The sequence below is a fragment of the Centropristis striata genome, chromosome 24, assembly GCF_030273125.1.
Source record: "Centropristis striata isolate RG_2023a ecotype Rhode Island chromosome 24, C.striata_1.0, whole genome shotgun sequence".
Lineage (NCBI taxonomy): Eukaryota > Metazoa > Chordata > Actinopteri > Perciformes > Serranidae > Centropristis > Centropristis striata.
The window spans coordinates 4,464,378-4,487,356 of record NC_081540.1 but is presented as its reverse complement, the minus strand read 5'-3'; the positions used below and the strand labels follow the sequence as shown (position 1 = coordinate 4,487,356).

General features: G+C 39.3%; 1 protein-coding gene and 1 long non-coding RNA gene across 2 annotated transcripts in view; one reads left to right on the top strand and one right to left on the bottom strand.

The window, feature by feature from the left end:
• The window catches only part of LOC131962825 (uncharacterized), a 250,953-nt gene extending 243,102 nt beyond the window's left edge, over positions 1-7,851 (bottom strand). The window contains exon 1 of the long non-coding RNA XR_009389967.1: positions 7,731-7,851. This is a non-coding gene — a long non-coding RNA (uncharacterized LOC131962825). The remainder of the gene's footprint in view (positions 1-7,730) is intronic.
• A 6,348-nt stretch (positions 7,852-14,199) lies between these two features.
• LOC131962818 (SLIT and NTRK-like protein 1) lies at positions 14,200-18,813 on the top strand. The gene has a single exon (XM_059327904.1). It carries the CDS (start codon positions 15,266-15,268, stop codon positions 17,381-17,383), a length of 2,118 nt encoding a protein of 705 aa, XP_059183887.1. The 5' UTR covers positions 14,200-15,265; the 3' UTR covers positions 17,384-18,813.
• The last annotated feature ends 4,166 nt before the right edge of the window (positions 18,814-22,979 follow it).

Genomic DNA, 22,979 nt, shown 5'->3' with positions numbered 1-22,979 from the left:
CAAAATTACACAACTCATAGTATGGAATACATCATTTTTTTTTCTGTTGGTAATCTGGTATTCATCAACACGTCCCAGAGTCGATTTTAAGAATAACCTTTCCACTTGATTATTCAGACATATTCATTTATTCTGCCAATTATTGTGATGTGACCATGGATGGTGTCTGGAATGTCAATATTTCTCTCTTGCCTTGTAACTTCTCCTTAACCTCATTCATTAAATATCTATATCACTGAGGACACTGCAGCTATCCAAGGACAGGATTACATGGAATATTGTAACAAGTGCTGCTGTGGTGTGGCAGAAACTGAATTCAAGCAAGACTTTTTTTTAAGAGAAAGTCATCTCTTTTTTGTTGTGGGTTTGTTCACTCACAGCAGATCATGATTAGTTTTTTGTCCTGTGTTTATGAGGCTGTGTAATTTGTGTTATATTGACCCAACTTTTCTTTGGAACTTTGGATTTGTGGTGGTTTCTATTTATTAAATAATTTTCCCTTTCTTTGTGAGAAACCACTCAGAAAGCCCTTTGTTGTCCCTTTCTTTTCTGTTTTGTACGGGCTCCATTGCAGCATTCTATTTTATGTTTTAGTCGCTGTTGCTTTCATTGCTCATTGATGTGAAATTAAACCAAGAGCAGTTTCTCAGATTGCTTCTGTCTCATCGCTGTCAAAGCTTTGGCACAGAAAGAAAAATAATTAGGTGGATCTTAATAGTATATACACAGTAAATCTATTCTAAATCTATCAATGACATCCAGACTTGAGTTTCAGCTCTCAACTTGTTCATTTTCCAACATTCTAAGAGGATTAAAATAATCTACAGTTTACATACATCAAATAGCAGATAAATGATGTATAGAAAGACCCCTCAGCTGCCTAACTAGCTGTACCACACAGTTCACATGAAAACTGAAAGACTGGCCACAACACAGCATGCCTGCATTAGTTTTGGTAGACTGAGTGCACAATGAAATGAGGATTAAAAACCTTGGAAATAAGCCCAGAAACCATTCAAACAGAGGACAACCTGCTTTGCTACTGTCATATACGAGATGACCAAGAGGAAATGACTGAATGCCTTCCGAGTAAAGTACCTAATTTCACAAGATTGTTAAAACCTAAAAAAGATTCAGCATTTTATATTGCATACCTGGAGGCTAAGTAAACACAATGAGCTGTGATTGAGATTTACCACTTCAATAAACGCCGCATTTGTGGCATAGTTCAGGATATAAATGGCAAAATGAAAACAACCCCATGCAACAATGATGTATTTCTTGGCGTCCGACAGTACAAATTAAAGTTACAATAGATACAGATGGGCCAGGGAGATGTTTTCCTTTGAGTTTTGCAAAAACACAAACAAAGCTTTTGTTTGAACAATGAAAGTAAATGTACTATGTGTATCTGCATCTTCCATCTAAATAGATTGGCTCAAAAATTGGGTTTTAAAGCAACTAGTCGTCCAATCTTCCCACGTGGAAACATGACAACACGAACAAATTCAATCTTTCAAATCGCTTCCTCTTGGGAATGCAGCAACAGCGCCGCAGTAATTCACTGTTGCACAAAGCGGCATGCAGTTAAAAAAAAGTGAGATGACTTATGACAGATACATGTGTAGCTGTCATTTCTCAGAGCCAATGATTACCACTCTATTACAGGCTTAAGGCTCTAAACTGGTCACATAAATGCCACAGTGAGAAAAAGAGAAGGAGAAGGGGGGCTGCTCTATATTGTCATGTGCTGAGGAGAACATTAAACTGTCCCCATGATCCACAGTTTGTGCATACATATGTTTGAATGGTTACGGTTGGTGTTATGCATACCATAAAACAATAAAATCCTGGGTGGCATGTGCAGGGCTCGAACAGCATTCAGGTCTTTTATTGCAAGTTGGTATTTATGTTCAACACGACTTGTTTAGAGCTTATTGATTTTGCAGAATGATGATGTTGTTTGATGAAAACGGAGGTTTAATTAAGTATTCATACACCAAAGATCTATTTAGGCGTGCTGCATGTATTGTTAAAAGTGATGAGAATAGATGAAGAAATAATCAGCGTGATAGAAAGTCACACTGAAGTGAGAGGTAATCATTAGAAATCCTTTTAAAAGTTGAACTTTTGTTTATTTATGTACTGGCTGCTCAAATTTGGGCCACATAGATATTTATACTGTTTTTGTACTTTCTCTAATTACATTTCAGAACATGACTGCCCAGTTTGCGTCTTTCTTATGAATGAATTACTGAAATGGCCTACTGGGCATGGACACAGAGACCGCAGTACATGACCTGCAAAAAATGTCACTCTAAGGGACACATACCAACCAGGAAGAGACTAAAAAAAAGACACAACATGAGTACAAAGACAGAAATAACCTGACGATGCAAAACTGCTACACAATGTGGGATACATGCAAAAGGCAACAAAACAGAGACACAAAACACAAATGACCACAAATAAACACTAAAGAACTCGAAAAAAGTTGCAAATAGACATAAAATGACAACAATGAGACACAAATGATTGGAAAGCAGTGGCAGAAAAAAGTATTCAAATTGTAAACTTCCGTAAAAGTACTAATAGCACACTGAAAATACTCCACTACAAGTAAAAGTCCTGAATTCAAAACTTACTGAAGTTAAAGTACAAAAGTTTCAGTATCTAATGAAAAAGGACTTGTTAGTGATATTCTCTCCATATATTGTTTATTGATTAAATATAGTGGAGAATAAAGAACACCATTGGCCTCTAAAATGTAGTGGAGTGGAAGTACAAAATTGAATAAAATTCTACTTAAGTGCAGTATTAGAATAAATAAAAGGGATGTACAATAACGACAAAGAGGCAAAAAAAAACACCTAGAAAAATATGCAGAGACACAAAACAACGACTGTTTTACAAAAATTACAAATAAACCAATTAAGGTGGGACACAAAATGACCACAAAGAGAATCACAACCACACAAACTGCAAGTACACAACACAAAACAACTAAATCAAACAATTATAAAGTCTCCTCGACGTCAATAAAATGTCCACGGTCTCACTATTCAGTTTTGTATTATTATTACTTGGTTCAAAGGGGTAAATCTCCAGTATCTATTGTTGCATTCCTTCTTTGTGTATTAGACAGATAAAGCAGATCAATTCTTACATTAAATATTTCAAGTAGTTCAGCTTTAAAACTTTCCATTCCGCAGTCCAAACCTTGACATCACCAGAAAGCTGCATCTACAATTTCAAAAGACATAATAATCCTTCTCTTCAGGTGTGGCCAGGAAAATGAAAGCTCCTGTCACCTATCAAAACCATATCTGAAATACAGAAGGAGGCATAACTGTACATCTCTGCTATCAGAGATAAAAAATACTGTGAGGGTCCAACAAAGTAAATCTTTGCCTCAAAAGCCTGAGTGAAGAGCTCTGATCACCAACCAGGGGCCCAGATCTGTCAACCCTCTCAAAACGAGGGCTCTCATCTTCGAGGGAAGAAGGAAGAAGGGTGGACAGAGCTGTCATGAAATGTCACAGGACCCCCAAAACAGGAAGGATCACACATAAGTGGAGCTGCATCTAAAGTACTTTATTCACACGGAGTGTCATTTTATTGCCATTTCTGTCTCTTATCACATTACTGTAATTGTATGAGCAAGCGTTACACCTGAGGTACGTGCAGGGCTGTAGTCAAGGCAACAAGTTGAGTCTACGACAAGTCCAAGGCCAAGCACAGTCCAATTCAATCAAGCTGAGTGCTTGAATCCAGCAAAAAAAATAGTCCCACTGAGATTGAGATCACCGAAGGTCCAATGTAGATCAATACATAATAGAATAAACAGCAAGGTATATAGAAACACACAACTAATTAGTGATAGAACATAATTAAATCCTCTCACAAGGCTACGTTCCATTAAAAAGTACTGTCAACACCAATCACAGATAAATAGCAACTGAAAATCCATTATATGTGACCTGTATTAGTGCTGGAGCAACTTATTCTCATATGGAGCTTGACAAACAGACAACCATCACCTCACATCACACTGTTACTCTCCACTACCGTCGCAGTTTTAAACACATGGGACATGCAATAAACTTTAAATTCTAACAAAACTACTTGGTGATGTTTAGTCACAGATCCTGGTTCAGGTTGAAAGGAATACATTTGTTATGTAGCATACAAAACACAAAGTTAACGTTGAATTTTGGTTTCACACAAGACACGGGCAACATTCATCTGGGTGACATTCATGCACATTTTGACCAATCTAATCAATAGTATACGGGGAGCTTTATACTATGTCACCTGTCACTTGCTCTGAGTGTCAAATAATCAGATAGAGATGCTCCAGTGTGGATCAGTAGCCATTCATTTCTCTGCGCATTTTGAAGATTCGATAAAACTTTCGAAAATGCACATAGATGTTTTTACGCTCTTTCGAGTTGGTCTTAATAGAAAAATAGTGAATGCGCTAAATGGGATATGGAAACACTTTCTGAATAAGTTCTGAACATTTACCTCACATAACTGATCTGCTGTTTCCTCTAACATGAAAGAACAATTAAAAGTTGTCAAATTGAATCCAATTCCTAAAGGCCGAAGTTGTCTCTTTTTTATGATTTTTCCTCTCTTGCAAAGTCTCTTTGTCTTCTCCCGTTTACTGACAGATCATCCTCCAGCAACACATCACACTGCCATCTTCTGACCAAAGTATGTTACTCCGGCTTTGTTTATTCGCTCTAAATGAGCTTATGGAAACTTATTAATTCACATTTCCTTCAATGCCACATTTCACATTTTCCCATAGACTTTAAGGACAAATACAGACACAGAAAGAGAGCATGAATGACAACAACTTGCCTCATACCAAACCAATAGGTTAGATTGTTTGCCAATGACGACTATAATAAAGATTATGGGCCTGGGTTAAAATAGGTACACTTGTTGTGTAACTTAAGTTATGATCACAAGTTAACTAACTGATTTCAAGTACATAAGATGAAAGGATGGTCCAAGGTAGATCATTCCAAAATGCAATAAACAAAGCCATCACTGATGAGTCCAGCTATTCACAAACAACCATGGCTACTTACATATTAGCACTTTTGACAGAGTAAAGAAAAGTGGTTTTCTGGTTTACAACAAAATAAAAACACCTGATTTTCTTCCACCCAACATATCTGCAGAAAATAAATAAAAATCACACTCAAAACAGACACACAGTGCCACAACCCTAAGCTGACGCCTTCATAATTCATATATCAACGTTAGAAATGTATGTCATATGCATTTCTTTGTAGAACAGCCGACTTGGCACGGAGGCTGTCAAGATCATAAAACCTCAGAAGGAAAACAAGGATTATGTTGGACAGGATGTTGTCGGGGATCACAGGTCACCCCTTCACAGCTGTGAGCTTTACACAGAAAGAAAAAAGGGCTTATAACACAGTACAGATTTGACGTTCAGGGCACAGTAGAGAGATGCTGGAGTTCTCATTACTGAGATGCAATAAACTCTCAAACTACATGAACTTTAATTCAGACATGAAGTGTATATCGGCACTCTACAAATCTTCTTTCTGCCTCCTAAAGCTTTCACTCATCACTTATGATTGCTTGCAACATCTGCTTACATACTCCCCTTTATCATATATAGCTTATGGAACTGGGTGCAGCTCATTTTCATATGGTTTTCCTGGACATTATCATGACAATCTCTTGCTGAATGTCGATTCCAGGTGGGTGGAGAAGAAATAAAAACTGCCATGGCAATAATTGTGGCAGTTTTTGTCTCACTTTGTCACTAAATTGAATGCTTGAATGTGGATTTTTGGAGCAGATTTGGACCTGATTGGGAAATGTGTTACGAGCTTAATTAGAAAATGAATTATACAGCCACACAGATGGAATGAAAGAGAGAGTTAAAAAGAGAGGGATATATGGGTAAAAAAATACTGACTCCACTTCATTGCCAGACCTTTAAAAGGCTTCAAAAGCAAACACATCACTGCCTGAATAACAGCAAGCAAGGTCCCACAAACAAGATTTAGGCCAGGCTTTTATATGTAAATGTTTATGTAGGCAGATATATACAAAAGGAGAAAAAAAAGTGTTTGAGAAGCAGACAATATCCTTCTGGCTGACTGAGCATAAGCACTGCTTTCAAAACCAATTAAAGAATTAAAGCAGATATATCAACTTTTTATTTCATAGCATCGTCATATGTTTATATAGATTAGTGCTGGCCACCACACACTGACAAAGCATGTAGTTATACAGTCATCAGGCCGAAAATAAAGGATTAACCCTCTGACCCAAAGCAGTTTCAGGGCACTTTTCACTCTTTTTTCCCAATTTGACACACTGTGGCCTTATATTTCACTTCAATAAACAGTATAAGTCCTGCAGCTCTATGGAACCAGCACATGGCTAGATGTGGGCACAACTGGAAATGCATTTTGTGCAGAATAACACAGTTAGAGTGAACTCCTAAAAAAATATTTGAATGAAATTGAATCTATATATACACACAACACACTGCTTATGCTTATTGAGCCATTTGTATTTTTGTTCTCCTCTCTGCTCTGTGTAAACAGATTTTCAGTGAATATTGGTCATGTGACCATTCGTCTCAGCAGAATCAACCATGGCTTCACAGTGTCGCTGAGGAGAATATAGTGCAAACAGTATATTTTGCACTAATAGCACAACTTTAAGCATTATTTTGGTTATTGTTCCTAACATTCATAACTGATGATCTGTAAAAGTTAAAACTCCAACAATAATGCCTGTTTTCACAGTTTCTTTCTAAGATAAACTGTATATGTTTGGACATTATTTTGAAGGAAACATACTTTGCAAGCATGGAAGTATTTCAAGAGGTTCAGAGGGTTAAATGGCATATAACAGGATATAACAGGAGTCTATGTATTTTTTTTATTTTTTTGCATTTTGACCAGAGAAAGTTTGCTGGCACACTGCAGAACACAACTCATATATTAAAGAGAGTTGCATGCAGCTTTTTCGCATAATATTAGTGAACCTAAAATTTGCATTGAGTTTGGTCATCTCAATTTTTGTACCAGGCTGTAAACACATTCATTTATGCTGTAAATATCTGCATTTAAATATGTGATTCTATGGAGGCTGTATTACATGTTTTTGCATTAGGTTTTGTTATTGTTAATACAAACTAACAATTTAAAACACTAAAGTCACACAATAACAAAAACAAACAAAACAACAGTGGTAGACCAGTAAAATGACTATTATCAGTAGGGTCTGGTGGCTTTGAACAGCTTCAGTTCCCTTTGTGCTAATAAAAAGTCTGCATTATGGCAATGTACAGCACTGGAAGTCTGGATAGTGAATATAGTCTATTTGAGCAATGCATTCTTAATTCCGTGCTATACTGACAAAGAAAGCAGAGTTTTCTTGCTGGCAGAGCTCTGCCTACATGTACCAGAATGCACTGCGCCCTAGCAGCGACTTCACTACTTTACACTTGTACACGAGCCCTCTTGGCTTTTCTAGACAAATAAATATAAAAACAAGACGAGCAAAATGTCAAGAAACTGAATATACTTACAGCTAAACAGAAAAATAAAACCGAATTCACGTTTCTGTCTGTCACAGCGGAGACGAGCTTAATGATGCTACCTCGTTAACTCACGCGACAACACACCTCATTAAAACTGCACAGAAACTAAATAAAAACTCACCAAAACGTTGTTAGTCTCTGCACGGGTCCAATAAACACCAACTCCGGTCTGGTTCAAATACTGTAAATCCATAATAATCCATATTTAAATATCCATACGTTGTTTTCAGCGTAGAGTCTCTGGCTCCCTGACAGCTGCTCGTTAATTAGCAGCCAGGTGAGCAGCTGCGCCCTGACGTCATCACTCTTCAGACTAGTACTAGTAGTTTTTTTTTTTTTTTTACCTTTGTAGGGCCTATACATTCAATTACTTTCTGGATTCGAATTGAGTAGTATATATTGTGTTAAATTAATCAGAACATCAATATTGATTGTAAAAGTGTAATTTTATTATTTTCATTTAATTGGATTTGGATGTGAGTTTACATATTATATACATACTTTTCAAAGCTAGTAAATACTAAAAGATAGTGATAAAAGTGGGAAAATGTAAATCAATCTTTTTGCAGAGGAATAGTGTGTTTCTTCTTCTTTTTTAAATTATAATTTAATCTATATACTCAATTTATGTCGTTTACATATAAATATATTGTTATCAATTTGTCTGTGCAAGGCTATTTTCTTCTTTTTATATTATGAGCATATGTCTCTAATGTTTGTATAAAGAAACTATACAAAAGCATCATCTTGGTTCATTGTTCAGCTATATATATTTGTATATTTGTTTTATTAATTCCCTCGGTTGTACCAGAGCGGACATATGGAGCTGCATTTGAAAAGACAAATCTAAAGTGAAGTATGTTCTTCAAATTTGTACATATACACTTGATGTACTGTGTTAATGTACTGAGTTCAGTGAAGGTACTCTTGACCCCAATAACAAAAGTATCTTTCATATGAGCTTGCAAGGAAAATAAGGCCCATACATGTATTATTAAGAGCTATATTTTCAAATCTGCAAGAGAACCTTTTTCTTTTTTTCTTTTCTAGTTTTTTAAAAGCCGTGGCAGCACACTGCAGGGGTACAAACTGTCACGAGGCATTGGTATACTCTCTCAAAGCTTTAATTAAATTATACTCCTTGAAGGCAAGTGACCAACACTTGTGTCAGACTTTTGTCATATTATGAGAACTGGATGTTTGCACGAAAAATATTCCTGAGTTTTGGCGACTCAGACCACAACATACATGTTTTTCTCTCAGCCTCGTTTCACTGGACTCTCAGCTGATTTCAGCGGCTCAGCTGTGAGTGGTGTTGATGGTACAGACAGGAGGGGGTGAATGGAGTTTGCGGATGGATGTGTATAGATTTCAAGTCAAACATTCTGCTGATTCCCCATACAGCATCGCCGGTCGATGCATCGGGAGCGCTGCTGCTGCCTCTGCCAATAGCTGTATTGACTTCCAGTCTGCACTTGACCCATCTTTTTCTGTACATGACACATCTGCAAGAACTTCGCTGCATAATTAAAAAAAAAAATACAAGGGTGTTGAAAAGAGAGGACAATTTGAGTACATGAGAAATAAAAGGTTTCGTTTTGATAAAGACCTCCCTTTCAGGCTCACATGAAATGACTTTTCTTATTGGTTTTACAGAGCAGAAATAATATTATATGTTTTCTTTTTTTCATTTTGTGCCAATTTATAATCATGCTGAGTGTCTTTGTGGTTGCTTTGTTTGCCTATGTTGTCATCTTGAGTCTCTCTGTAGAGAATTTGTTGTCTTTGTGGTTGTTTGCCTCTTGTCATCGTTGCTGTGAGTCTCTTTGTGGATTTTTTGCTCAGAGTGTCACAATTCTCCAAATCCGCAATTCAATTAGATTTTTCATTTTAAGATTAAGATTCCATTCAATTTTCAATTTAATTTTTTTATTTCAGCACTGAATGCTATGCAACTGTAATCCTTTCAAGTCCTGATTCAAAATATAAACAAATTTAGTTTTAGTTTTTTTACCCACATTTCTCATTTACATTTCAAATTAATCTCGAACTTTAATTATTTGACTCCATATCAGTTGTTTTGCATTTCATTGCAGTTGTTTTGCATCTCTTTGGAGTTTTTTTAATCTCTTTTTCTGTTGTTTTGCATGTCTTTGCAGTTTTTTTGTCTCTTTTCTGTTGTTTTGGATCTCTTTGCAGTTGTTTTTTTGTCTCTTTTCTGTTGTTTTGCATCTCTTTGCAGTTTTTTTGGTCTATTTTCTGTTGTTTTGCATCTCTTTGCATTATTTTTGGTCTCTTTTCTGTTGTTTTGCATCTTTTGCAGATGTTTTGCGTCCCTTTGCCCGACATTTTGGTCTCCTGGGCCTGTGTGTGGTGGGCCTGTTCAGCAACCCAGCCATGCTTTTACTCATTAACCTACATCACAGTTGGGTGAAATGGTGATTTGGAAATAAAGTAAAGTTTGGCTGGATTTCAGATAACACTAAAATTGTGTTTAAACCATGCCCTCTTCTAGTTCACCTCATCTGCTTGCTGATCAAACATGATTTACTCCCAATGCATGAATCGCCCCAAACATCGACGCCTTATTTTGAATGCTGTCTGCGCACACTGAGCCGTACATGCTGATGTGAAAACAAGCTTAAGATTGCTCCTGACCTTTCTGTAATTACCCGTGGAGTATTTCAGTCTCTCAAACCCTCCCGCCTTTGAAGCCCTGGGAGAGAGCACTTCTACAGGAGATGAGCGTGCACATCTGGAGCTGATGTGGCATGTGTTCGCCCCCCACCCCTCCCAAAATAATAAATAAAAACCTCATGGGGGAAGCGGGTGCCGAGGGAAAAGATGTTATTTGCTGTTTGATGAGACGATTTGCTGGAAACGGCTAAATGGAGATATTTTTTTTTGTCTCTATCCTGGTTGCAAAGCCAAGTCATGTGCTCAGTGAATGTCTTAATCGTTTGAGAGAGAAGATAAATAAGCCTTCAAATACAGACCCGAGGGAAGGTCAAGCAGATTTTCCTATAAAAAAAACATGGTGGCTTAGCCTGATAAATCCCAGGATTCTTTGAATATGTCTCTCTCAGGGAAGGATTAAACAGGTATGTACCGCAAATTTGGCATGAAATAAGTTGAAAATTACATTTCCATAAAATGTGTCAAATTGGTGCCACATACAACTGGGGATTGCCAGTAAAAGCCATTTAGAAATATCCACCTCATCTGAATACTACAGGGAAATTGCAAGTAATCTTGCAGTACAACATTGCCGTCTGATTGAACGTTATTGATTGGCTTTAGTGTTCGTTTGTCTCTATAGTGACAACAATTACAAAAAGCATTCAGAAAGCAATCACTATTACACTGTGTGAATTGTTGCTTTCCATGAGGCTATATAATTATCTCAAAGACAGAAAATAACAGTCACTCCTGCTAGTCAATAACGATATTAGAGTCATTTCAAAGAGACAACATCACCAGGACAACATATTAGAAGAAAGAATACAATAACACTCAATGTCTTTCTCAAATCCGAACTATTCAACTATTAGCTCTCACACCAACACTAACACTGAGATACAATCCATTGAAGTTATTATCATCTCAGTTACAGATAACTATTATCCTGTTAAACCTGTACAATTTATTAACATAATTATTTTTGCAAATAAGAAAATCGATAAGAGTTATTATAGTCTCTGTCATTTTGTTTTATTTATTCATTTTTTTTTTAATTCTCATTGTGTTTCCAGGGTGAGTTTGTTTGTTTTAGTTGATTTTTTAATTTATTTATTTTGACTTTTTGTCATTAATTTCAGTTTTTTTATTTTTCAAAAATAATTTAAAAAATATTTATTTAATATAAATTGGACATCCCAGTCCTAATACAATTTTTTTTATTTTTAATCATTTTATTTTATTTTTTTTATTAATATTCGTAAGTACACAGCATCATATCACAGTGTTTGCTTTCTAAAAAAAAATACACCTATTTTTAGATTTTAGTTTAGTTTTAACTATGATAAACTTAAGCAGAAGACTCTACTTGTCAACTACATTACCCACAATGCACCCCGTCTGCTGAAAGTTCAGTCAGCGATCTTCTTCTTTCTATCCCCACACAACCACATTCTTTTCACTTCAACCTTGTAGCGTTCAGCCCCAACAGGCTTGTGTTTTCACCGTTTCTTGCTCGGTGACAAGGTGCTGCCTCTCTCTGTTTCTGGTTCACCGACTCGCTGTGTGTCTACGGGGAACTGCTCTTTTGGAAATCCTCCTTTGGACAGATGTTTTTTTCCCTTCAGGGACCAATATGCGGCACTGAGAACGGATCATGCCTGGGATCATTTTAGACTCAAGTTGAAACTGTTTTATGGGGATTTTGCTGAATCCTTGTTTATGAAATTGCACAACAATGAACATAAAGTCCAGACAAGGAGTGATCATTGTAAAGTCCTGGATCACAGCAATATTACATTTTGTATTTACAATGTGAGACTGAGCAATGACTAATACTATAAGATAGAAATAAAAAAAGTACAATATGTCCCATAAAAACATCTACTCCACAATATATCCAAAGTAGCATAAAATAAAAACACTCAAGTAAAATATGAGTACCTCAAAACTGTACTATGGTGCTTGATTATGGCAAAAATCATAATCATAATTATTTTAAATAAAATTGTAACTGTATATATATATATATATATATATATATATATATATATATATATATTCAATTGAAGAAATATAATAAAATGAAAAAAGTTAAATAAATTAAATTTAAAAAATTAAAAAACCTAACTAATATTTGCCCACAACCCATTGATACTTGATTACTAAAGATAATTTTAAATTGTTTTAAGCTATTATTTGATTGATTGTCCAGTCCTAAGCTGTACCCAAGTATGTACATACATACAGTAACTATATAGGAAATAAGTAATATAGTGAGTAAATGTACTTCATTAGAGTCGGATTATTTGCTGGTTTTAGTCCTTTAGTCTGCACAGTATGTCATGTCACATGCCATGAATACAGTAAATAAATCAGGTTTATTTGGGACTATTTGATCACATAAGTTGTTGCAGTCATTTTTGCATTGATACCATTTGTACATATTTGGTGCCAAAAACTCCCCATTTTTGACCACTCATAGAAATAAAAAAAGATCAAAAGCCTCTTCAAAATACCACATTAAGACCCCAAGACCTCAAGGGAGACCGTGCTGTGAATTGGTATCAAATACTTTTGACATTTCTCCAAAATGTCGAAAGTAAGAATTGAATTTTTTGACGAATGGATGGGAGCACTTTCTGTTCTGCAAACTGCCGAGAAACCACTTTGTAGTTAACAGTGAGGTCAGGTTTAAAAAAAGAAATGCTCTCACTACAATGACGTGTCTACTATGGGGACTAACATCATCACAATTAGATACAGTTAAGCTAATTGAATCAACAAGAGTCTCTGCTTGCCAGTGATAATCAATTTATGCAATTGTAACACTATTTAGGGACCACAGAATGCAGAAATAATAACATAAAATAGGCGAAAATAACATTTGTACTGCCTGTGAAAAACTGCATGGATTTTGTGCAAACCTGCATAAGATTAGCATAAAGAGGATACTCATGGGTACCAACAGAACCCATTTTCATTCAGATATCTTAAAGTAAGAGGTCATGGGAGACTTTGAAAACGGCCATGTCAGCTTTTCCCCTCGCTAAAATTCACTTTTGGGTCAGAGCGTCCCGGTGGATCAACCACAGAGTGCATATCATTATGCCTAGTACTTGCAGTGTAGTGGGTTTAAATCTGGCCCGGTGCACTTTGCTGCATGTCTCTCTGTATCAGTAAAGATGAAAAAGATCCAAAAAATAATCTTAAAAATACTTTGGAGTCTTATTTAAGTCCTTTACTCTCACATAATACCAGTAAATTCACTATAGCTTTAAAATACAGCCCATTACAGCCTCTAAAGACAGTCTATTGGGGTCAAGAGATTAATATGAGAGGGGCATGGCCCCCTCTTGCCCCCTTTAGAAGCACTACTGTCGGCCAGACAGAGATATAAATCAAAGAAGAAAGCCAACAGGTAGACAGACTGGCTGACAGACAGACAGGCAGGCAGGCAGCAGGTGTGCAGGGAGGAATCATAACCCGTCAATGGACTATAATGGGAGTGCTTTACAGCCATATGTAGGTGGTCCTAATGATGTTTTGCTTATTGCAAGTGGAATCTCCTGACTCCCCTTAGATCTGTCTCTTATTACACTGCGTGCTGTTTCCTCTGTGCACAAAAAAAAAAAAAAAAATGATGTCAGAGAGGATTTTTAACTTCCCATTTTGTGTCCTGCTCTTAATTCCAACAGAGCACTGCATAGAGAGGAGGAGGGGGAGGAGGGGGAGGATAACTACCTCAACTCCCTTGCGCTTCAGCTGATGTAATACTCTCAAACAAAGGAGTATAATCCAAATCGATAGGAGATATGTTCAAACCACTTCCCTTGCTTTTTTCTTACAGTTGTAGCTCTATTTTTTTTGCAAAGGATTTCATACTGGGAGGAAAAAAAAAACGTCACGCACACATGCGCATATAGGGTGCCACACTGACGCATCGTTTGTTGTATAGTCAACTGTTTTTTGCTGGACTGAGGCATGCCTGTAGCGGATTATTGTTTTTACCGCATTCAACAGTGTTTTCAGAGCAAAGGGGCGAAAGTCACATCGGAGGCGCACATATGGAGGAAAGATGCGCTGAAGTAACGCTCATCCTTTAAGAATGCGGGGTAATTCAAGGCAGTGAAGTGAGGTATCACGATCCTAATGTGACATCTCACCAGTGTTTTCGACGATGCCGACTTGGACACTTTTACCATGGAGCTGCGAGCTTTAAGAGTCAAAATTTACAGTCTGCTTTGGTGGCAGAAACCTCTTTCTGCGCCTCTGGAGGGGAATAACGTACACATCAAAAGCTATAAAGTGTGATTTAAAGAGAGAAAAAATCTCGCTCCTGTATGTGGATTGATTTTTCTGCTCTCTCTTCTCAGCATTCCCTCAGTCAGTCGACGGATTTTTGCCATTACAGCTCAGTAGAGGGTGTCAGATTATTCTTAGAGCACAGCGCTAGGATGAACACCGTCTCCGCGTTCCCAAATCGCCAAAAAAGAGGGGGAACCGAGCGAGGCAAGACGCCGAAGGATGTAAGGGGGGATGCGGGTGTTTTGCAGCGGTGGGATCGCCTCTAAAGCTCCAGCGCAGGGTGTGAATTCAGCACCAGGGGAGAGGGGACAGCTCCCGCAGCACGCAGCACGACTGGAGGGAGAAAAAGGCACGGATTTGTTCAGTTTTTTTCCGCCAAGGTCAGTCTGAAACGAAGTGGAAAAAAGCCGAAAGATGTGCTGGACTCTACTGTCGCTCGCTGTTTTTGATTTTTATCATAAACGCGCGGAGGCTGTGAGGGTTCAGCCGTGAAAGAGACGTTTAAAACTGCAAGTCTGGACACAAGAGCAGGTTAGATGCAGCATGGATCTGTTATAGACAAAACTGCCTTATCTTCTCCATAAATGTCTCATTTTTTTCTTCGTATTGATGTAGACTGAATTCACAGCTCGTATGTCTTGAAACCGGGAATGAATTGTCCACGTTAAGAAAATGCTGCTTTGGATTGTTCTGCTGAATGCGGCTCTTTGTGTTGCTAGTGGAAATGTTACAAGGGACGTTTGTAAGGAGCAGATATGCTCTTGCAACGAGATCGAGGGAGATCTGCACATAGACTGCGAAAAACGGAGCTTCACCACTCTGCAGCATTTGACTGGCCCGAGCTCGCAGTTTTATCACTTGCTGCTGCACGGGAATTCTCTATCCAGGCTATTTCCCAACGAGTTTGCCAACTTTTACAATGCTGTGAGCCTGCATTTGGAAAACAATGGTTTGCACGACATTGTCCCTGGCGCCTTTCTGGGGTTGCAGCTGGTGAAAAGGCTGCACATCAATAACAATAAGATAAGATCATTCAGGAAGAGTACATTTCTGGGGTTAGACGACTTGGAATATCTCCAAGCTGATTTCAATCTATTGAGGGATATTGACCCCGCTGTTTTCAGGGACCTAAATAAACTTGAAGTGTTAATACTTAACGACAACCTCATCAGTGCGCTACCTATAAACGTGTTTCAACATGTGCCCATTACGCATCTCGACCTGCGGGGAAACAGAATCAAAACGTTGCCTTATGAGGGGATTCTTGAGCAAATACCGGGCATTGCAGAGGTTTTGTTGGAGGACAACCCGTGGGACTGTAACTGCGACTTGGTTTCTCTTAAGGAATGGCTGGAGAACATACCGCATAACGCGCTTATTGGGAGGCTGATATGCGAGGCGCCCACCAGGCTCCAAGGGAGCGACTTAAACGAGACGTCAGAAGCGGATTTGTGCCCTTCACAGAACGGTGAAGTGGACACCAGCTTGGTCGCCCCTCCCACCCAGGAGGAGACCTCTGAGACCGCAGCCCATGCCCCGCGTCCCACGCCTTACAAGCCCAATAAAGACACCAGCGGGCCCCCGACGCCTGGCGTCGGCCACGGACCCAAGAGCCGCTCCAAATCTCGTGAGAACTGGCAGCTGAAGACGAAGCCCACTCCAGTGGTGACAGGTGTGAACGGGGACAGAGAGCAGCTGAACAACATGACGTGCCCCCAGCCTTGCAACTGCAAGCTGGTCGGCTCCAGACAAGGGCTGGGGGTCAACTGCGAGGGCAAAAAGATCGAGAGCTTAGCCAACCTCAAACCTAAGCCCTTATCCGCGCACGAGTTGAACATGAGAGATAACAACATCCATGCAGTGAAAAAGAACCAGCTGCTCGGCTACTCCAGCCTCAACCTGCTTGATCTGGGTGGGAACAACATCAAGGTGATTGACAACAGCACTTTCCAGAACCAGAGCGAGCTCAGGTGGCTGTATATGGATAAGAATTATCTGGAAACGCTGGTGGCAGAGATGTTCGTGGGCCTTGTGAATCTGGAATATCTCAGTTTGGAATACAACGACATCCAGCTGATAGTGGCAGGTGCGTTCAGCCCCATGCCAAATCTGAGGGTTCTGTTTCTCAACAACAACCTGCTGAAATCTTTACCCGTGGATGCTTTCCTTGGGATTTCTTTATCCAAAATTAGCCTGCATAATAATTATTTCCCCTATCTCCCCGTGACTGGAGTGTTAGACCAGCTCAATTCAATCATACAGATCGATTTGCACGGGAATCCGTGGGATTGCTCGTGCAACATCGTGCCCTTCAAGCAGTGGACGGAGAAACTCGCAGCGGACGTGATAGTGAGTGATCTCAAATGCGAGTCCCCTGAAGAGTTCTGGAAATGCGATTTCCGCGAAGTCCGGAACGACCTCATGTGCCCCAAACTGTATGGTAAAACCCCCCAAACACCTCTGTCCAAAAACAGCACTTTCACTTTGGACTCGGGGACGCGCTCGAACTCTTATTTGGAGCCGAACAGGGTCTCCATCTCAGTGCTCGTCCCCGGGCTGCTGTTGGTGTTCGTCACGTCCGCTTTCACTGTCGTAGGAATGCTTGTGTTTATTTTGCGGAATCGAAAGAGATCGAAGCGGAGGGACGGCAACTCGTCCGCATCTGAGATCAATTCCTTGCAGACAGTGTGCGACTCGTCGTATTGGCACAGCGGGCCTTATCACGCAGACGGGGGCGCGCACCGGGGCTTCGACTGCAGCACGCACCTCTCCACGACAAATGATGCGTAAAAAGGGACTCTAGTACAATAAGGATTACAAACAGTCACACAGACACACTGACGCACAGAACAGACTGAGAATCGTGCGCTTTTGATCCTGCAGAGGCGCAAACAGACTTGTTTATGTCTTGTTTTGAACCAAGTAAGTCAGTCTGCTGCTGCTGCACAGGCCCCACTCTGTAATATATGTATATGCCAACCCCCCTGGCTAAAACCCCCTCCCTCCCTCCTCCTCCCAGTTCTGCTATTTGCCGCAATCGGACTACGGATCTGTATGAAAAGAGGAAAAGCAGCGAGGGAGTGAGGGCGTGTGTGTGAGACAGAGAGCGCGAGAGGAAAGACAGAGGACCTAGGGAATGGTGCACGAACGCATGAATGTAAATGTAAATACTCGGACTGATGTATCATAATCTGCATGAAGATATTTCGCATGGTTTCAACACACACACACAGACACACACACAGACACACACACACACAGACACACACACATGACGGCGAGGAACCATAACCACCATAACCAACAAAGAAGCGACCCTTTCATGTTATATCAATATGACAATATATAGATATTAAGAATTATATATGACTATTACAAAGTGCCATTTCTCTATTTTTTGTGAACCTGCAGTTAGGATTTGTATTTGTTGTTTTAAACTTGGAGAAAAGAGAAAAAAAAAATGACAATGATGACTATCGGAAAGGAGTGATGGACGTGAAGCTGTCAGTGCATGTTATTTTCTGTTTGTTATCATTTGATTGTCGATAAATATTGGGGTTATTTATACTAGATGGTGCAGATTAAATCCATGTCTGCGCGCTCATCATCTCCTTTATGAATGTAAACTGTGTTATTTTATGGTGTGCCAATTGTTGACTTTCAGATATTCAGACATGCAGATGAGCATGACCAATTAACGTCACTCAGATGCTTATGCTGCAAAGTTAATGTAGCTAAAATAACAGTTCTGTGGTTTTGTGTGTCAATGAATATAGCCTGCTTTGGGTGAGAGGAAGAAAAAAAAACAAAAAAGTCATTTAAATGGGGGGTTTATACCATCATATTTTTTCAACAACTGAGCAAAAGAAGTGTTTTCAATTGAGCTATGTAATTCGATCTATGTAAACAGCGCAGGTAGACTGATATAGAATAGAATGCTTTTTTTAAATGTCAGAAAAAGAAGTATTCCTCCACAAAAAAGCTTATGGCTATGATTCACTTTCATCATATTGTGAGCTTTTGTAAAGCCATCTAATCTTGTCCAAATAAGAAACTCACTGTATTTACAAAATGTGCTTGAAATAGGCTGTTTTGGCTGGTGATGGTGGTGGTGGTGGTGGTGCTGGGGGTTACTGCTTTCTAACAAACAAACAGAGGCCATGCTATGGAGAGAACCAAGCATGAAAGAAGTGTGTCTCCTTGGGAAAAAAGAAAGGAGGCACACACACACACACACACACACACACACACACACACACACACACACACACACACAAACACACAAACACACACACACATATGTGGAGGTAATTTGATAAATGCAAGATGCCTTTTTCAACTCAGCATTTTGGAACTTGAGATACTCTTCTCGGGAGGGGGGGTGGTCGCATGGTTTTTGTGGGCTCATGAAAACAATGCCATGACTTAATACCTGTTTTGCAGAGCTCAGCTGTCGGGTCTGCTGCTTAGCCTATACTGCTTTAACTGAGCGTGGATTTGGAACAAAAAAATAATTAAACCATTGGGGCATACTTCAAGTATTAAAAAAAAATCTCTGCAGTGTCTAAAACAGATGCAAGGAATGTGCAATTTAATGTTTATTTTCATTCATTTGAATTATAATGAAATATTCCAGTCAAGTTGTCTTTGCCAATTGATTTTCTTAAAGAAATGCACTCTAAGATGCCTAATTTAGACAAGATTTTCAGCATAATTCGGCAACAAGATGCCATGGCCATGATGAGCGTGTACAGAGTTGATGTGAGATAGGCTTACACCCCCCTGACTCTCCCCCCCACCCTCCCCCACCGCTCCCCAGCTAGCAGGCCTGCAGTATTTCCCCCAGTATACAGACTAGCGCTGTCCATGGTGCTGAATCACTTCCCCTGCCTTCTTTGTCTGCTGCCCCCTTTGCCAGTGCGTGCAGGCTTGCCTGTGTGTGTGTGTGTGCGTGCACAGGCATGCAGCCCCACACGTGTGCGTTTGTGTGAGGACAAATGAGAGACAGAGAGAGATAGAGAGAGAGAGAGATAGAGAGGTTGCGTGACAGTTTGCATGTATGTGTATACACCCTTTCCCAGCTGCCCCCCCTCTCCCCCCTCTCCCCATTACCACACTGTAACCATGCAGCTTGACCTTGGGGACTAACATCTCAGCAGATCTGTGACAAACACTCATCATCATCATCTCCTCCCTGCATTTTCTGTCCAGTCACCCTGCTTCCCCCTCAACTCCTGTTCCCTGCGTTTCTGTCCAATCACGACGAGGGGTGGTGGTGGTGGTGGTGGTGGTGGTGGAGGTGGAGGTGGTGTTGGGGGGGTTGGGGTAACTACGTGTCTCTTCTGTGGAGTATTACTGTGCCACAGCCCACTGATGATTTGTCATAATTTTCAAACGCTGTGTTTCAAAGTTACATTTATATGCTTTGCGATATTTGACCTGCTTCTATTTTGTTAAATAAAGTGTGGTTGAGGTTGAGTAAAAAAAAGAAAAAAAAGATGTTTACTTTTAGGTATTTTCATTGGTGTTGTGAAACGTGGAGAGCTGGGTGATTGTATGCAATATGTTTAACGTATCAACTGAAATGTTCCAGTACAAAGTAGCATTGAAACTTCTGCAGCCAAAGAAAACCTTTACTAGAGAAATGACTATTTGCACGGTACAGCCAATCACTGCAAGCATTATTCAACTTAAATGCAACATGTGACAGACCATAGCAGCTACAACTCAAATAATTTGCAGTTCAGTGTGCTAAAATGCCAACAAAACATTCAAAATAGAGGATTTGCGGTATACTGGTACTGAAAATAACTGTTATACAGTATTTGAGGAATCACATACTAATACACATATGACAGAATCGGGTTAATAATCCAACTGTTGTACAGTTATGGTTTCAGACTCTCTTCACCTCCTGACACTCATATTTTGAGTGTAATTAATTTGCCAAAAGAGATAATAAATATAGTTAAAGATGAGATTGACTGATAGCATTATATGTTTGCTAGGTATTGCAAAATATTCTTGCTACTGGGGTTAATTATTGCCACAATATTCATGCAAAATGTAATATTGTGACAGCCTCAGATACATGCGTTGGTGGTGGCAACATTTAAATATCAATTGAAGCAGAAAAAAGGTTTCAAATGAGGTATTCTATCAGTATTAAAGGTAGTGAAAATGTTTGAGCCAGCCCCAAAGACATGTGACAGGTTTGATTTATCATCTGTTCATGTTGTTTTGCATACCTAATATATGGAAGGTTACATATACTTAGTTCAAGTTCACCGCCTTATGTCTTCTTCAATATGGAAACCTTCTCGAAATAAGGTCAAATTAATTTTGCGTAAAATTGCGTCATTACCGTACACCGCTGGTTCCCAACGTGGGGGTCTCGACCTGCACAAGGAATCGCCAAAGCTGCACAGGGGGTCCCAAGGTCGTCTTGATTTTAAAGGGCCTGAAATGAAAATGTAGAGTTCATTCATTTATTTAAAGAGAACCACATTCAATTGTTATTTTTAAAGTCTGTGTTATTATTTGAACTATAAATAGGATGAGGGCAGAGTGAAGACCTTCACTGCTAACTGAAAAATAAAATACAATACAGAGAATTATATTAAAAGTCCTTGAAAACCAAGACAACTCATATTTGATGCAAAATTCACTGGAAGTAATATGGTAAAAATCCATGCAAATCGCTGCTTTATACAATCTTCCTGCAGTTATGTGTTCACTGTTTGGGTTAACTGCATGGATGGATTACTAAACAGGCTTACCTGCAAAAACCAGGGGCCCAAAGTGTCAGGGAAAATATAATTTTGCCAGTGAAAAAGACACGCATTGCCCAAAATGACCATAAGGAAATATTAATGACTACAAAGAGACACAAATATACACAAATGAACTATAAAATTTGGCAAAACAATAGAATAAAACATTACAAAAAGGCAAAAAAGAACAACAGTGAGACCCAAAACAACTAAAATAAGATGCAAAATGCAGTAGAGGTTGGGGGCCTTTTGCACGTCTGTGCCCAGGGGCCCTCCAATGTTTAATGGTTCAGTTTATCAGTTGTTCTGTTCTGTTACTGTTATTGTTATGCATTAACTATAATATGAAATATCCATAAAATATGTGACTTGGTCAGGGGCAGTGAGGAGAAAGTTTGGGAGCCACTGGTGTGCAATATAGAGGATGTTTTTTACACTGTGCTGCATGTTCATATTCTGTTACCATATTATTTTTAGGCTATGTCATCATGATTTTTGGATGCTTCTTCCTTGGTACCCCTGGAGAGAAAATGACACATTTACTCGTGCTGCAGTGCTGGCTCTATTACCATACAATGCCTGACACTACAACACTAATATGAGTGTAAAATCCAAGATGGCTGAGAATCCAAAATATCTGATGTGAAGAATTCAGAAAATATCTAAATGTTTAAAAGAAGGGGTCATTTCTGCACTGTCATACTGCTGCTCCTATTACATGTAATGGTGTAAAAGGAAGTGCTATATGTTGTGCAGCAGGGTGGTATATGTCCCATTACATTAGGAAATAGATTTTAAAAACCTTACAAGCCATAACAGAGTGTTTTCTGTCAGCTGTTCCTGTGCTGTAGTGCCTCGGTGTCTAACAGTAGGACCCATTCATTAATGCGATGGATAATAGCTGTTGGAATCACAGCCGAGTGGAGTAGCCTCTTTTACACGCTGGGCACACAGCACTCCAACACTGTTGTGGCCCAGCAGGACTGCCGTAGTTCGTGTGATAGTTCCCCCGGAGGAGCTGGCAGTTGATGCAACACTTCCAGCAGGGATAACATCATCGGCGCACCTCGTACACTCAGCTTTGGTGTAAATCTCAATGGTCCTGCTTTGGTTTAAGTCTGGGCCATTTAATCCACAGGGTACAGGAAATAGTTTGTGTTCTGTATTTGGAAGCTGTGCTTTCGTTGCTGCAGGGTTCCTTCTCTCCCCCCCAAAAAAGTGTACCTGTGGCTGGTTAGTCATCACTCGGAATTCCCATTACAGCTCGAACACCCACTCCTAACATTATGTCTTGTTTTTGTGCTACCTCGGGCACATCTGCATTGTTTTTTTGTGTTGCATTTGTTTTTTATGGTGCTCTTTTGAGGCAATAACATTGATAACTGGCTACAACAACCCAAGCAGGAAACACACTGTACAGCAGGAGAAAAGAAAATGACACGATCTGTCAATCAGCGTATTTATATGTTGCTTGTGATGTCTCGGAGTCATGCAGAGCTACAAATGGCAGCATGATGATGGGAAAATCAATCCAAAACACCAGTATTTCCCTTTAATTAGCACTAAAGTGTCAGCAGCTAGCTTTTATCTCACTCCCAACGGTCAGATTCAAT

Excerpts from the sequence above, each read along its gene's own strand:
- LOC131962818 (XM_059327904.1), top strand. The coding sequence starts at position 15,266 with ATGCTGCTTTGGATTGTTCTGCTGAATGCGGCTCTTTGTGTTGCTAGT.